Source organism: Mytilus galloprovincialis, chromosome 2, assembly GCF_965363235.1.
Source record: "Mytilus galloprovincialis chromosome 2, xbMytGall1.hap1.1, whole genome shotgun sequence".
Lineage (NCBI taxonomy): Eukaryota > Metazoa > Mollusca > Bivalvia > Mytilida > Mytilidae > Mytilus > Mytilus galloprovincialis.
The window spans coordinates 8,802,722-8,821,069 of record NC_134839.1 but is presented as its reverse complement, the minus strand read 5'-3'; the positions used below and the strand labels follow the sequence as shown (position 1 = coordinate 8,821,069).

Here is an 18,348-nt window from a genome sequence, read left to right as displayed (position 1 = left end):
CATAATTATGTTTGCCGCAAGCTTGCCGCAAACTTCATTTGCATGGTAAAATGGTTGCGGAAAGTTTGCAGCAAATGTTTGCTGCAAGCTTGCGGCAATGTTTGCCGCAGGGCTTACTTTTCGGTAAGGGCTAATACGGTATATGGGGTCAGTAAATTTCATATGGGGATGAAGGCTAGCACACTATGTAACGAATTTATCTTACCGACTATCTTTATAACGTGTAAAATTTAGACCACTGATCTATCAAAATGAGCAAGTCTTCAATACAGTTAGCATTAACACGATTAAGAAATTACTCCATTGATCCTACAAAAACAGATGTCAACAATGACAACTTATTAGATTTAAATGTGTTTTATGAATTTATTTCAATCTTAAATTTTTGGTTCTTCCCTCGCCGGGATTCGAACCCATGCTACTGTGATATCGTGACACCAAATAGCGGGACGGCTGCAGTGCAGGCGATTTGGTGTCACGATATCACAGTAGCATGGGTTCGAATCACGGCGAGGGAAGAACCAAAAATTTGCGAAAGCAAATTTACAGATCTAACATTGTTGGGTTGATGTTTAGACGAGTTGTATATACATTATGTACACAGCCATGTATCACCATCATTAATGGCGATCCGATGGATACATCTGTTGTAGAGTTGTCACTGACTCAGACGTACTTATAAATATAATTATTTTCTGTGACTGTATATTACATTAATTTGTAGGATCCTTTACTATAGATAATTTAGCTGATCTGTAACAATAACATCTTCATGCCTTATATATCATGTACTGTAGTACGCCGCTAGATTAAAACTGACGAAGAAAGGTAACACACGGCCAGCGAAAGCTCTTTTTTTAGAGAGCCAAGGTGGTCGTGTGATCTAGCGGGACGGCTGCAGTGCAGGCGATTTGGTGTCACGATATCACAGTAGCATGGGTTCGAATCCCGGCGAGGGAAGAACCAAAAATTTGCGAAAGCAAATTTACAGATCTAACATTGTTGGGTTGATGTTTAGACGAGTTGTATATATATATATATATATATATATATATACATATATATATATATATATATATATATATATATATATATATATATATATATATATATAAGTAGTGTAAAATGGGACTGTTTAACATCCCGTTATCCAAAAATAACCTTTTGTCTTCAGACTGTTAATTATTTTCTTGTGATAATCAGTTGCATATTACCAGCATATGATATTATAATAAGATCACAATTTATAGATTATACTCGAGTTTAATGCTTTACTCTGGCATATTAGCAAATAACTTCTTTTCAAATTAATAAATTCTCTTTTCCAACACATGTACATCGATTGGTAACAAAAACAAGAGAACAAACAAACTAATATATATATAATACAAAATTACGGAATGCGAATAACCTGGTTAAGGCGATACAACTCTCTTATAAGTATGTTAACTTTACCAAAAGTCTTGACCGTACCAAACTGACATAATCCACCGATTCAAACAATACAGTTATGGGTCAGTATCAAATAACGTGTAAAATTCGACGAGGTAATTATTGAAAAATGATGTCGTTGTTTAAAACATTTAAATGTGTCCATCTATTCTATAGAATGGTAGCAACGATATTCAGAAATATGCAATGGGTAAAATGAAGAGTTTCTTCATTTTTACCAATTTTAGGTCATCTTTTGATAGAATCGTGTCAATGGTGTTACCAATTTTAAACATACTTTTAGGTTATAAATATTATTGTTAAACATCAAACAACTGTTCCAATTTGTTGTTTTATAGGTTTACTACTTATTGACATATTCATATAGCTATGCATTCTATTCAAACATAAATTTCAGAATACGTTGTTGTATAAAAGTTGACTGTGCTAATTATGGCCGTTGTAAATACAAAACAAAATCACTTAAACTGAATATATGTAAAACGTATAAGATTAAATGATTATTATATACTTAATCCTTCTTATACAACTTAAAAACACTTTCATTTCTGAATGAAAATAAAAAATGTCACATTTTTATATAGTAACACCACTGACCCCTTTAGTAACACCAATGACACAAAAGGTGTGACAGAATATAAGTTCCCCATAATACTTGTTCTAAAGAACTTTCAGCATATAACAAAAGTTCCATTGGGAACTTTCCTTATATAATATTTTATCCAATGCTATAAGAAATTTTCCTTCTCAAAGGATAAAATATTACATAAGGAAAGTTCCCAATGGAACTTTTGTCATATGCTAAAAGTTCTTTGGAATATTAGCATGATTAGTATGGACAATATTTTATATAATAAAAGCTCCAGGAATATTTGCTATATTATCATGATTATAAACATTCCAGGAATATTTGTTATATCATCATGATTATAAACATTCCAGGAATATTTGTTATATTATAAAAGTTCTAGGAATATTTGTTATATTAAAAAAAGTTGCAGGCATATTGGAATATTGGCTATATTATAAATGTTCCAGGAATAGTTATCATGGTAATTAGATAATTAAAGTTCTAGAAATATTTATTATATGATCAAAGTTCTAGGAATATATACTACAATATCCAAAATTATTTCTAGCTACAAATGTATGGAAGTAAATTTCCAATAATAAAGTACAGGCATTTTCATACCTTGTCTAGAATAAGAGCCATTGTTTAAATATGTAAAAAAAAAATGTATTCCTCAGACTCCATTCTTTGTATGTACTACATGTACAGGTAAATGTCATGTGAGGTGAACATTAATTAAGATGTAATCAGGTTTAAAAAATCAAATGACACTCTTCTTTAAAAAACAAATATTATGAAACCATATGCTGTTTTAGTTCCAGGAAAATATCTTATTAAGGTGGAATTAATATTATGTAATTTTTGTTCAAAAGAACTTTTGTTATCCATCATTTGTTCCAGGGGAAACAAGTATTATGCGGAACAAATATATGTTCACAAAGTATCACCATTGATATCACATTTCAAAATTTACTTTTATTAAGTTATGAACACAAAGCTTAGAACACCGTACTACATACCTGTCAACCTCTGAAAATGAAAAGTCAGGTCATGACCTGCATTGAGAAAAAAAATCTCAGGTCATAACGCGTACGACATTTTGTGGGCTCAACTGAAGAACAAAAATATGTTTACATATATAATTTATATAGTCAATATGTATATGAAACAGTTAGAACATGTATACAAGTTTATTTCAGACTATTGTTATATTCCATAGTAGCAGACTTGGCATTTGTTGTGTAAAGTAGATAAAATGCGTTGTGTATAGATCGTGTTTATTCTAACGTCTAGCCATTGCTATATAAGTAACGTCAAAATTACATAAGTCAAGTAGCAACGTTAACATGTATATATTCGCGCTAAATTCCCGACATTCTCGGGGCCGGCAAAAGTTAAAATATGAAATTATTAATTACTTTAAATGTCAATCGAATAGATATTTCTGAAAATTAAATAATTAAAATGTCTTTCTAAAACAAATTCAAATAATTCACTTATTAAATTCACTTTTAACGAAGTCTTTCACTTTTAACGAAGTCTATCACTTTTGGGTAGTCCATTTCTTGATGTTCTCTCGAGCTCGGACAGATGCCTCTCGTTTTGGTAGAACTCTTGTCAATCTATCTGTTGAAGAATCGTCATTGTTGTCATCTAAGTTGTTAATGTTTGTTCGGATTTCGAGCGGGTACAGTTTTACTATAGGACGCGAAGTACGTCCTGCACTAGTTCGTATTATAGCTGCTCGTGTAAAAACATCGTTTCCGGTGATCAATTCATCAACAACGGCAATGTTCCATCGGTTTTTCGGTAATTTATCATCTTGGACTTGCACTACATCTCCAACTTGTATAGTTTGTAAGTTGTTTCCTGTTTGGCGATGAAACTCTCTAAGAGTCGTTATGTACTCGGATTTCCACCGGTTCCAAAAATGCTCCATTAAACTCGACTGTTTATTCAAATGTTTATGCAGTTCTTGTTTTCCACTATTCACGGCAATGTATTCAATATTCGGTTGTGGATACGGCGTTAAAGTTATTCTTCTTCCGTACAGCAAGTGTGACGGAGTTAACGGCTCCTCGTCCTCTATATCCGGTGATACGTAGGTCAATGGTCTATCATTAATGATCGCTTCTATTTCTGTCAGAATTGTTTGAAGTGTATCCATGGTAACGTAAGATCTGCCTAATGTTTTCTTCAAACAAGTTTTTGTAATTCCTATAAAGCGTTCCCACCATCCACCATACCAGGGCGCTCTTTTTGGTATGAATCTCCAAGTTGTTCCATATGTTGACAACGTATCGTTTAGCGATGGTGATTGGGTTAATTTCTTTAATGTTTCCGAGGCGGCTAAATATGTCGAGGCGTTATCCGATATCAAGGTGTGTGGTCTAGATTTACGACTAGCGAATCTTCTAAAGGCTTGTAAAAATGATTTTTCTGATAAGTCCGGTACAACTTCCAGGTGTACGGCTCTCGTTGAAGCACAAGTAAATAGGCATATAAAAACCTTGTGTTCAATATCATGTGTATCTCTAATGTACAGCGCTCCGGTAAAGTCTACGCCGGTAATTGTAAAAGGCGGTGCTTCAAGTAATCGAACTTTTGGCAGTGGCGGAGGATCGGGTGCTGTATATGGTTTACTGTTGATTTTTCGACAAATTACGCAATTTCGCAAAATTCCTCTTACGTATTGGCGAATTCGGGGTATCCAGTAAGTTTGTCGTATCTGAGTCACTGTTGATAAAACTCCTGAGTGTTTCATGTACTTGTGTATATCAAGAACAACTAATTTCGTAAAATGATGACTTCTAGGTAATAAATAAGGAAATTTCGTATTTTCACAAACAGGTGCGTTATGAATTCTCCCTCCACGGCAAATTGCGTCTTTGTTATTCAGGTACAATCTTAGTTGTCTAACTAAAACAGTAGGTTTAGTATCCTTTAATTTCAAGTGTAACATTTCGTCCTTAAATGAAGTTCTTTGGCAATTTAGTATCCAACACTCTGTTGCATCCTGCAATTCCTCTCTTGAAACGTATTTCGCCTTATTTCTCTGTAATATTGGCGAACGGCAATTTCGTATAAATCTTAATAGATAAGCTGTTATTCGTAGTAATTTTGATAATGTACTATATCTAGTAATTTGCACAATTTGGTGTATTCCTTGTTGATTATCTATTTCTTTGTCCGCTGTACTTGAATCTTCTATATCTGTACTGGTAAGTAGTACCGTTGTGTCATTTGGCTTCCATGACGGCCATTTTGATGCATCAGAGATCCATTCGGGTCCGTTGAACCATAGTGTATTCTGTTCAAACTGTGACGCGCTGAGTCCTCTAGTAAGAAGGTCAGCTGGATTATCTTTCGTTGGGCAATATCTCCATTCTTGTGTATTGGTCAATTTGCGTATTTCCGTTACTCTATTTCGTATGAACCTTTTTAATTGCTTTGAAGTTGATAACCACTGTAGTATTATCTGACTGTCTGACCAAAACGTTATGTTTTCTATGTGTAGAACTGATTTGACGTGATCGGCTAGTCGTGCTCCAATCAATGCGGCCATTAATTCCAGCTGTGGTAGTGTCAGTTGTTTAAACGGTGCTACTCTATTCTTTGCAATAACTAATGATGACTCATGATGGTTACATATGTAAACAGTTGCTCCGTATGCAGTTGTACTAGCGTCTACAAAAACGTGAAGTTGGGTTTTCTGATCTGGTAAATTGGGAAAATACGGTCTTTTCAATTCTGTATAAGTCGTTTTCTCCAAATCTTTGGCTAAATTTTTCCATGTTGTCTGTATTTCTAATGGTAGTGGCTCATCCCATTCGTACTTCTGTTCCCATAATGTCTGCATTAAAATCTTTGCTCGTACGGATACAGGGCTAAGTAATCCTAGCGGATCGTAAATACGTGACGACTGTTTAAGAATTTCACGTTTCGTAATATTTGGTAGTTCAATATCAAATAAGTCGACTTTTTGAAAAGTGATCGTATCTTTAACTGTATCCCATTTCAGTCCAAGTATTTTGACAAAAGTTTCTTTTTCGCATACGTCATATTGTTTGGCTAAATCTGTAAGTTTTGAGCAATTTGAACTCCATGAACGAAGGTTGAATCCAGCCTCCGACATCAATGATCTGGCTTGTACAAAATACTTTGCGGCGTCATCTTCATTTTCCAAACTGGACAAAATATTATCCACGTAAAGGTCATTCTTCATAATTTCTGATATATTTGTGTTGCATGCATCCAAGTGTTTAAGTAGTGTTGCATTAAGGATGAACGGTGAACTTGTTGCACCAAACAAAATAGATTTAAATCGATATGTTGTAAGAGTACTGCTGGGATTATCTGTGTCGCTCAACCAAAAAAAGCGTGTAAAATCTCGATCTTTCTCATCTAATCCGATATGTAAGAAAGCTTTTCCAATGTCCGTGCTTATTGCGTACTTCTTGGTTCTAAATCCCATTATTATTTTTGTCAAGTCGTTCAAATCTGGCGGGGTTGACATTAGGCAGTCATTCAAACTTGCGTGATCTGGTGATTTTTTACAGCTACAGTCGTACACTATACGAATTGGTGTTGTTGTCGAATCCTTTTTACGGCATGGTGTGGTATATAGTGAGTGCTTTTACCATTGTCGTTTTCATCGTTTACCTTCTCTATGAACCCTCTCTTCATTTGATCTTCAATAATTTCTGAATATTTTCTAAGTAAATGTGGTTCACGACTTAGTCTTCTAATTGTGCTCTCGATCCTTGCTTTAGCGATCATGATGTTGGAAGGTAAGTCCGGATGATCCAGTTTCCATGGCAACTTGGCAGAATAACGTTCGTTTTCAAATTTGATACAGTCTTGTTGATAAGTCTTTACAAAACTCTCCTCATCGTTCTGTTGTGGTAAACGTATTCCTAACGATTCTAGATTCCAGAATTTCTCGATATCGCTTTCCTCTGCATGGTGTGAAGTAACATTCAAAAGAATTGATGAAGTTAAGGATTTCTCTCCGTTTCTTATTACCGGTCCAGATAACAAGTAACCAATTTTTGATGCTACGGCTGTAGGTCCATTCCCTCTTATCACGTGATCTTGAACTATATCCCAATAGTAATCGGCTCCTATCAAGAGTGAAATTTCAAAGCTATCAGCGTTATTTGTCGGATGTGCGAGCTTTAAATCTTTCAAGTATGGCAAATTGCGTGTAAAGTATTTCGTCTGGTTTTGAAGTGGAACTGCAATATCTGGAACAATCAATGCATTAATGCTTAAAATATCACCTTTGTCAGTATGTAGTTGAACGGTTGCTGTATCCAAATGGCGTATATTCTTCTCCTTGTCTCTAAAAGCTGACAGTTCAATTGTGTCCCTTCCGCTTGGTCTTATCTGTAATTTGTCTGCTATGCTCTGAGTGATGAATGAACGTTGGGCACCTTCGTCAAATAAAATACTAGCTTCTGTGATCTGTTTCCCGTATGATATTGTAGCGATAGCGGTTTTCAATAAAACACTTGTGTGTTGTGAGGTATACATTACTGCAGTTTCTGGTTCTTCTGTTTTTACCAAGCTTACAACGGTTGATTTCTCCTTGCTGTCCTGTCCTTTTCCATCTGTAGCTTGTTCCCCGCAAATACTGGTGTGATGTTTCTTGTTACATTTCTTACATCGGTTACGCGATTTACACTCGGCAACACCGTGGTTTCCTAGACAGTTGAAACATTTTTTCTTTTGCTTTACGATGTTCAGTCTTTCATTCACGTCAGAAATTATCGTGCAATCTCCCGGAAAATGTATACCAGTGCAGTAGATGCAAGGACGTTTTTTATCATTGAAACGTGGATTGTTTGTATTGAAATTTCGCTGAGTTTTATTGCGAGCTTCGGTCAGAAATGTAGCGGTAGTATGTAAACCTTCGCGGTCGGTAAATTGTCCCGCTTCAAGAATTCTCGCTTCTTTTGTGATGGCTTTTCTGAGGTTATTTAGAGTTATATGATCGCTATCATATTCACGGGCAATACTTTTTCTCGTTTCTACTGGTAGTTTACTAATAATTATAGGTACTAATAGCGCGCCATACATTTCTTGTGTTTGACCCAAACATTCAAGACCTCTTACGTACGTTTCTAGGTGGTCTCCGTACCTCCTTAGGCTGTTTAAATCATTTGACGGTGAAGGAAGATCCATTAAAGCTTTCATGTAGGCATGAATAATCTTTTGAGGCGATCCAAAACGCTCTTTGAGCAAATTAACGGCAGTGGTGTAATTGGCATTTGTCAGTGCGAAACCTTCAATAGTTTGGGCGGCATGGCCATGGAGTTGGGCCTTCAAGTAACTAAATTTCTGTATCTCGGTCAAAGTACTGTTGAAATGAATAGTTGATTCATAGGAATCCCAAAATGTTTGCCATTGTAAAATTTCCCCATCAAAGTGAGGTAAATCAAGTTTAGGTAATCTGTGATTTTGACTGCTATTTGATACTGAAGAAAAGCCTTGGTTGTACAAGTTATTTGTAGACTGCAAGTCACGATGGGTATTTTGCATGGAGCGAAAGTTATCAAAATTGGTTTGCTGTACATTAATTTCAGTTTCATTGCTGCGTATAACATTGGCATTGGTAAGCGATGAATTTGTGGGGTAAGATGGCATAAAACTATTTGCATTTGGATCTAGAGACGTTGATGCGACATTTTGAGAAATAGAATCAGAATATATTTTTCTAATTTTCCGAAGTTTGGACTCTAAATTAAACATATACTCATCAGACTCTTGAATTTCCTCTGCTACATCCTCCTCCGACGTTAAATCCAGTATCTTTTCATTCAAATCCACGATAGTCCTCTGTTTCTGTTCAATTGCATCCGAAATTAATTTCACATCGTCTTTGTCTAAGTCCGAATTCTTTTCAATCTCATCGAATTTCTTGAATAACTTTGTAACTTGCCCTCTGTGTCCTCTACGTACTGCTTTTAACTTCGATTCCATTGTTTCCGACAGTCACGGCACCATAAATGTTGTGTAAAGTAGATAAAATGCGTTGTGTATAGATCGTGTTTATTCTAACGTCTAGCCATTGCTATATAAGTAACGTCAAAATTACATAAGTCAAGTAGCAACGTTAACATGTATATATTCGCGCTAAATTCCCGACAGCATTCTTTAAAAGAACTGCACTTGGTTTCAGTTCATAGCAATGCAAATGTGTATTCATTTTACAAGAAAGAAGAGCACACAGTGTATCCTTATTAAGATCAGCCCTAAACTCTGTAGCTATTTTCTTTACTAAAGAAAATGCCCTCTCACTGTCTGCATTGCTGTTTGGCAAAACCAGTAATGTTTTAGAAAGTTTTGACAAAACAAAAAATCTTGGCTTGTTAAGAAAAATGTCATGCAACTTGGACATTTCTCCCCAAAATGTACCAATGTCAGTTTCAGGGGAAGTGCAAAGTGGAAGTTCATCTAATGGGGTCAACTGATAGTCACTGAACTCATCTTGTAGCTGTGTTGTCTCTTCATATCGTTACGTAGCTCAGGTAAACAGTCCTACATTTTGATTTTTGGTTACATTGAAAAAGACCGATAAAGGTGGCACGGTAGTATTTCCTGGCCCATAAGGGATAATGATAGCCTTTTTAGAATTTTCACCACTTTCTAACACTGCAAAAAATTCTACATTCACAGTTAACTGAAGTACTTTCATTTTACTATTCAGAAATGAATTTGAATATGTATCATGACCGTTTACTTTTTTTGCTATTTTTAAAAACCTAAGGCCACTAGTACTTTTAGGTATTTTATGGTGCAGTGAATACAAAATTCTCAAAAATTCTCAAAAATTCATTTTCATCTGTATGTAAAATTATTTCATATTTTTCTACACCTGATTCATCCCTCAGTTTGGGAAAGTATGTTCAGTTGATACTGTATTTTTTGTCCAATCACACTCTTTAGATACATTTACCTAAGTAGGGTACACAAAAGAGCAACCTAAATTCTGGAATGCAAATACTAAGTGCAAATACTACCGTGCCACCTAAAACCGAAGGTCGTATTACTTCTAAATACCGGAAACAATTCGGCCAGAAATCCGGGTGAAACGGGTAATGTTAGAAATTCCCGGGACCCGCCGGGTAAAGAAAAACTCCCGGGTGAGAGGTGAAAATAACGGGTGTCACCCGCAAAAAACGGGTGAGTTGACAGGTATGGTACTAAAGAAAAAGATGAACAAATAATTCTTAGACTAAAAAATCTCAAATTATATAACATAACATCCATTACTAAAAAAAGATCAATAGTGTTACTAAATAGTGTCATTGGTGTTACCAGCATGCATCAGTTTGTGAAAACTTTGTATAATATGTAATACATGATATTGTTAAAACATTGTTAAATAAGTATTGTTTTTCATAAATAATATGATGTTTCGTTTGATAATCATAAAAGAAACACAAAACAATGCTAATTGTCATGATAAATTCAGTGGTGTTTATATCAAACTGGTCAATGGTGTTATTTTATCAAAATGGTCTCACTATTGACAGTAACATCAATGATTTTAAAGTGTATTTTAAGATTCAGGTACGAAATAATCGTTCCATTCCCCTATTCTATATGTTGTTACTGGTGCATGTTTCTATAATCAATATATATTTCATAATTCAAAGTTCAGGAATTTTTTTCAAAAAAATATTTTTATAAGGGTACACCATGGACATGATGGACACAATTTTCATTTATGATATATAGCTTTTATTTACTTTTAAGATTTTTTTCACTAAATTTTCAACGTAAATGTTTGTTTTCTATTGCATAACATGCTTACAGGTAACATTGCTAAGGGAAACACTATTGCAAATGTTGAAATCTTGAGAAAGATAACTCTTACCCTACCAAATTGTCTTTTGGTTACACCATTGACTTAAAAATAAAACTTTTCCTTTTGGTGATTTTTTATGCCCCACCTACGATAGTAGAGGGGCATTATGTTTTCTGGTCTGTGCGTCCGTTCGTTCGTTCGTCCGTCCGTCCGTTCGTTCGTCCGTTCGTTCGTCCGTCTGTCCCGCTTCAGGTTAAAGTTTTTGGTCGAGGTAGTTTTTGATGAAGTTGAAGTCCAATCGACTTCAAACTTGGTACACTTGTTCCCTATGATATGATCTTTCTAATTTTAATGCCAAATTAGAGATTTTACCCCAATTTCACGGTCCACTGAACATAGAAAATGATAGTGCGAGTGGGGCATTTGTGTACTGAGGACACATTCTTGTTTAATTATAAAACCAACATACACCTCCCAAACCATTAAAGCATGTTTGTATGTATCAAAATGCAATAAAAAGTGATAAATCATAATAACAAATGATATGAATAATAGTCCTATTTCAGGTCTGAAAGGATTTATAGTAAAAAATAACAGTTGATTCTGGCTATATCCAAGGGTTTAAGATAACATTACGGTAAGGATGTTTTTATAACATTTTATACTGTAAACTGTATATAGTGTATCACAAAACATTCATATCTAACATACTAGTATGCAAGTGTTATTTTGATACATTTTGATATATTTACATGTCTTTTGACTTAAACGTACCATATAACATAGTTTTGCATGTTTTTTTGATAATAACCTATATTGAACTGGTTAAAATATAGGGGATCACATTGTTTCCTATCATATAGAAATAGGGAATTTTTGAGAAAAAAAACCCAACATATCGAACAAAATGAATAAGAAGTTTTTTTTTTTCAAAAATAAAAACCAATTGGATTGCTCATTTATCCCTTCCATATGCCAATGAACGTATTTTATATATGATGCCTTTCTGTTTTAGTTTTCTAGTCTGGGAAACACTTTTTTTAGCTCACCTGGCCCGAAGGGCCAAGTCAGCTTTTCTCATCACTTGGCGTCCGGCGTCCATCGTCTGTCGTCCGTCGTCGTTAACTTTTACAAAAATCTTCTCCTCTGAAACTACTGGGCTAAATTTGACCAAACATGGTCAAAATCATTATTAGGGTATCTAGTTTAAAAATTGTGTCCGGTGACCCGGCCAACCAACCAAGATGGCCGCCATGGCTAAAAATAGAACATAGGGGTAAAATGCAGTTTTGGCTTATAACTCAAAAACCAAAGCATTTAGAGCAAATCTGAGAGGGTAAATTTGTTTATTAGGTGAAGATCTATCTGCCCTAAAATTTTCAGATGAACCGGACAACCCGTTGTTGGGTTGCTACCCCTGAATTGGTAATTATAAGGAAATTTTGCTGTTTTTGGTTATTATCTTGAATATTATTATAGATAGAGATAAACTGTAAACAGCAAAAATGTTCAGCAAAGTGAGATTTACAAATAAGTTAACAGGACCAAAATGGTCAAATAACCCCTTTAGGAGTTATTGCCCTTTGTAGTCAATTTTTAACCATTTTTCGTAAATCTTAGTTATCTTTTACAAAAATCTTCTCCTCTGAAACTACTAGCCCAAATTAAACCAAACTGCCACAATCATCATTGGGGTATCTAGTTAAAAAAAATGTGTCCGGTGACCCTGCAAACCAACCAAGATGGCTGCCATAGCTAAACATAGAACATAGGGGTAAAATGCAGTTTTTGACTTATAACTCAAAAACCAAAGCATTTAAAGCAAATCTGACAGGGATAAAATTGTTGAGGAAATCAGGTCAAGATCTATCTGCTTTAAAATTTTCAGGTGAATTGTACAACTGTTTGTTAGGTTGCTGCCCCTGAATTGGTAATTTTAAGGAAATTTTGAAGTTTTTTATTATTATCTTGAATATTATTATAGATAGAGATAAACTGTAAACAGCAATGATTTGCAGCAAAGTAAGATCTAAAAATAAGTCAACATGACCAAAATGGTCAATTGACCCTCTAAGGAGTTATTGTCCTTTATAATCAATTTTTAACAATTTTCATAAAATTTGTAAATTTTTACTAACATTTTCCACCGAAACTACTGGGCCAATCATTATAGATAGAGATAATTGCAAGCAGCAAGAATGTTCAGTAAAGCAAGATTGACAAACACATCATCATCACCAAAACATAATTTTCTCATAAAAATTCTATTCTCATCTATTATGTATGTCCTTTGTTTAGTATGATCATAGACCAAGGTGAGCGACACAGGCTCTTTAAAGCCTCTAGTTAGATTATTTTGTTGACACTCTAAAGTTTTTAGCTGTTGGTCTAGATTTTATGTCTTCCAAGGATAGTTGGTAACATTTACTAGAACAATTTTTGATTTGCAATTTTTTGTTTTTTTGAAACATGTTCAGAACAGGCAACATTATTTCGATAAGATATAAACTGCAGTTTAAATAAAATTGTGAAAATTAAGAGACCCATATTATTTAATTTGAGCTCATTTTATCCGCATACTGGAAAAGCACATTTCCTTCCAAAGACCTGCTGTTAATGCAATTTTCAGCAATAGTGCTTTATTAATGTTCATTTTCCCCCACTATACAATAATTCAAACTACTCTTCTAATCTTTCCATGAGTGATTTCCATCACTTTGATAAGAGTACAGTAGTGCTCTGGATTTACACATGCCATGATGGTTTGTATTGAAAAATTCTACCTCTAAAATGTTATGCTATGTACTAGTATTACATTATTGGAACTTGTTGATAAGGAATGTCACTAACTCACCACAAAATTTGCATGTAAATCAAAAGTCCTATCAGATTTTTCTGATAAACTGATTGCAATTTTCCAGCAGGATCTTAGCATTAGATTATTTTTCCAAAATAAGCCATAGTATTTGGTTGAAAAAGAAAAAACATATCCACTCAATTTTTTTTAACAAAACGGAAATCTTGTACCCACCTGTTTCTTAGCCCTGACCCAGTGCTGAATGAATACCGGTTCAGTGTACAGCTATATTCTAGCCTGGTTTCCCAGCTTTTTCCTGTTGTCTACAGGAAGCAGCTGGGAAACCAGGCTAGAACTTAGCCACACTGAAACAGCATTCATTCAGCAATGGGTCAGGTACCCCACGTCAATACCTTTTTCTCCATTTAGTGCCCTTTTTGGGCCCTAAGAAGGGCACTAAATGGAGATAGAGATCTCAAGGTGGCGTGACCATTGATTTCAGAGACATCTAATACAATTGCATTAGATGTCTCTCATTGCATTCAATGATCCGATAACACTATCATCGCAGTGCCAAACATAGTGGATATTGGTCTCCACTAACACTTTCAGTTTTTAAATGTTATATACATGCTGAAAATGTAGTTTTACGTAGCTGTAGTTAAGTACATTTACATATAAAGTGTTAATGCTTTGCAAATTCAGTGGTTTAGTCCAATCAGTTGTGTCTTTAGAGAAAACATGTGTTTAAAAAAAGTATTTCACTACTTGTGTATAAACACTGATATATTTTTTAATTGTTTTACTGTTTAAAAGCATCTTCTTATTTCTATTTCTCAGGTAAAACAGGAACAATAACAACTTAAGTTTATAAATAGATATTTTATCAGCTGTTTATTCAGGTAAGTAGGTTATATATGAATGTTATACATAATGTATTATTGAAGAAATTCAAATCCTTGAAGATAAATGACATCATTTTAGATAGATGATGAGTTGGGAAAAAGTTTATGTATTTATAAGATTGATAACTCCACTTTTTATTAGCTCACCTTTCCCAACGAAACCTGGAACTTTTGGGATTAATTATAATGCTTATAGTCCTTCTGTCTGTTTGTCTCTTACTTTTGACATTTCTAACTTCTTTCAAAACACTTGTGCCAAATGAAAATTTGTTAATTTATAGGATTGTTAAGGTTAAGATTTACATATATGATAGGAAATCCTGGACAACAATTCCTCTTTATGTTTTGAATGAGTAGCATATATGTGTTCCGATTCAATCCTATGTAAATCAAATTGCATCATTTTCTCTTTTAAGATCCAAGTTAAAAAAGAAAATTGAATGTCACCTGAAAATTCTTGATGGATTTTTGATCAGATGAAAATCATGTAGCTGAAAGTAATTCATTTTCAAATTATCAATAAATTGCAAGAAGTAAAATATTTTAAAAATCTTATTAAATCAATAGAAGTATAATAGGTGTGGGGAATATGTTTCTCAGGCATCAATCCAACAACACATAAGATAAGTGTAAAATAAACAAGCTCTAAACCCCCCATAGTATCTAACAAGAGGCTGTCACAACGACAGCAAACCGGATTTATTAACATTTATTTGTATCCTGGCAATATCACAAGAACCATAACTGATGAACGGTGAAAGTGAAAATCGTCAATATCAAATTTGACCTGCATTTTGTCATCAGTATCAACATATTAAAATTTGAAAGAGCTTAGGTTGAATGGTTCATGAGTAAATGCAACAACATGAATGAAAACGCCATTTTTTGATCTTTCAAGAACCATAACTCCTGAACGGTAAAAGTCAAAATCGGCATTATTAAACTTGACCTCCATTTTGTCATCAGTAACAACATATTAAAATTTGGGAAGCTTTGATTGAACAGTTCATGCGTAAATGCACGGACACGACTGGAAACGCCATTTTTCAATCTTTCAAGAACCATAACTCCTAATCAGTAAAAGTCAAAATCGTCATTCTTAAACTTGACCTCCATTTTTTCATCAGAAACAACATATTAAAATTTGGGAAGCTTTGATTGAACAGTTCATGCGTAAATGCACGGACACGACTGGAAACGCCATTTTTCAATCTTTCAAGAACCATAACTCCTGAACGGTAAAAGTCAAAATCGTCATTTTTGAACTTGACCTTCATTTTGTTGTCAGTAACAACATATTAAAATTTTAAAAGCTTTGGATGAACGGTTCATGAGTAAATGCACGGACAACATTTGTTTGCCGCCCGCCCGTCTGCCCGACCGCCCGCCGTACATTCCTAAATCAATAACCGACATTTTTGTCACAAAAATCCGGTTAACAAGAATGTGTCCACAGTACACGGATGCCCCACTCGCACTATCATTTTCTATGTTTAAAGGACTGTGAAATTGGAATAAATTCTCTAATTTGGCATTAAAATTAGAATGATCTTATCAAAGGGAACATGTATACTAAGTTTCAAGTTGATTGGACTTCTACTTTATCAAAAACTACCTTGACCAAAAACTTTAACCTGAAATTTGCACTATCATTTTCTATGTTCAGTGAACCGTAAAATTGGGGTCAAAACTCTAATTTGGCATTTAAATTAGAAAGATCATATCATAGGGCACATGTATACTAAGTTTCAAGTTGATTGGACTTCAACTTCATCAAAAACTACCTTGACCAAAAACTTTAACCTGAAGTCAAAAACTTTAACCTGAAATTTGCACTATCATTTTCTATGTTCAGTGAACCGTAAAATTGGGGTCAAAACTCTAATTTGGCATTTAAATTAGAAAGATCATATCATAGGGCACATGTATACTAAGTTTCAAGTTGATTGGACTTCAACTTCATCAAAAACTACCTTGACCAAAAACTTTAACCTGAAGCCAAAAACCTTTAACCTGAAATTTGCACTATCATTTTCTATGTTCAGTGAACCGTAAAATTGGGGTCAAAACTCTAATTTGGCATTTACATTAGAAAGATCATATCATAGGGCACATGTATACTAAGTTTCAAGTTGATTGGACTTCAACTTCATCAAAAACTACCTTGACCAAAAACTTTAACCTGAAGCGGGACAGACGGATGGACGAACGAACAGACGGACGGACGAACAGACAGACGGACGGACGCACAGACCAGAAAACATAATGCCCCTACTACTATCGTAGACGGGGCATAAAAATGAAGAACATTAACAAGGGCTTTCAAAGGCCAGTCTTTACTAGGAAAAATCCCTATTCCCTATGAGTAAAAAAGTATTAGTGTACAACAATTTCTTTGACAAGGTTCCAGTGGCACTTAAACATATGGCAGAGTTGAACTTGTTTAATGAGCAGTCAGCATCAAGAGTCTGTAGCTTCTTTCCCCAAGGGAGGAAATAGGCTTAGTATTTAGTTAGAAAGTGGTTCACAACATGGCATAGTTACCATGAGAGTGATGCATGCTCTTGAAATTTCTCAATAGAAACATTTTATCTTTTTCATTACTGCAAATTATTATAGGAATGATTGCATACACGCCAACTTATAATTAGACCAGAATTGAATGAAGTTCTAATATCTGAATTGTATTCGATTTTCTTGAGAACCAATGGCAAGGTTTACATTGTAGTGTTGTGTCGTTGTTCTCCTCTTATATTTAATGCGTTTCCCTCAGTTTTAGTTTGTTACCCCGATTTTGTTTTTTGTCCATGGATTTATGAGTTTGAACAGCGGTATACTACTGTTGCCTTTATTATTCACATGCAGTATGCCTACCAAACTATCAATGGATCATAAGCTTCATTCACTTTTATTTGTTCTGTAAATCAGTGATTTCAGGATAAAACAAATAATTGCTCTTTTACTTTTAAAGCATTACAGTAAACAGACTAAATGTCAAGTGCATCAAATCATCAGAAAGACTTGTTTATATTTGGACCTTTTTCTATGAAGATACCTCTCACTAAATAATTAAAAATTTGGTAATTATGTTGAATGGCATCAATCCCATTTATCCTAACACATTTTTGTCAACATAATGGAATTTATGCAACTGTTCTACAAGTGAGAGATTCAGCTAGCTTTAAAAACAGATTTTATCCACCATTTTATACTTAAGGAAATGGCTGTACCAAGTCAGGAATGTGACAGATGTTCTCCATAAGATAGAAGTGTTGGAGCGTTTGATTTTGCGATTTTATAAACGACTTTTCGTTTTGATTTTCACTTCGAGTTTGGTATTTTTGTTATTTTACTCCCCCCATCAAACTTGAAATAAATGATACAACGGATAAAGGTAAGTCTGCCTCTAATCTTGACTTGCAACTATAAATTAACAATGAGGTTCAGTTGAGTACAAAACTTTACGACATGAAATTGAGAATTGTAATGGGGAATGTGTCAAAGAGACAACATCCCAACAAGAGAGTAGAAACAAGAATGTGTCCCAAGTACACGGATGCCCCATCCGCACTATCATTTTCTATGTCATTGGACCATGAAAATGGGTGTAAAATCTCTAATTTGGCATTAAAATTAGAAAGATCATATCATAAGGATCATGTGTAATAAGTTTCAAGTTGATTGGACTTCAACTTCATCAAAAACTACCTTGACCAAAAACTTTAACCTGAAGTGGGACGAACGGACGGACGAAGGAACGAACAGACGGACGAACGGACGCAGAGACCAGAAAACATAATGCCCATAA

The 18,348-nt window shown here is 34.5% G+C and overlaps 2 protein-coding genes across 2 annotated transcripts; both read right to left on the bottom strand.

Moving 5' to 3' along the window:
* Positions 1–3,566: 3,566 nt before the first annotated feature.
* LOC143061985 (uncharacterized) lies at positions 3,567–6,497 on the bottom strand. Its single transcript, XM_076233839.1, has one exon. It carries the CDS (start codon positions 6,495–6,497, stop codon positions 3,567–3,569), a length of 2,931 nt encoding a protein of 976 aa, XP_076089954.1.
* A 98-nt stretch (positions 6,498–6,595) lies between these two features.
* On the bottom strand, positions 6,596–9,007 carry LOC143061984 (uncharacterized). The gene has a single exon (XM_076233838.1). It carries the CDS (start codon positions 9,005–9,007, stop codon positions 6,596–6,598), a length of 2,412 nt encoding a protein of 803 aa, XP_076089953.1.
* Between the last annotated feature and the right edge of the window lie 9,341 nt (positions 9,008–18,348).

Coding starts and splice junctions, on each gene's coding strand:
- LOC143061984 (XM_076233838.1), bottom strand. CDS start 9,007: ATGGAATCGAAGTTAAAAGCAGTACGTAGAGGACACAGAGGGCAAGTT.
- LOC143061985 (XM_076233839.1), bottom strand. CDS start 6,497: ATGGGATTTAGAACCAAGAAGTACGCAATAAGCACGGACATTGGAAAA.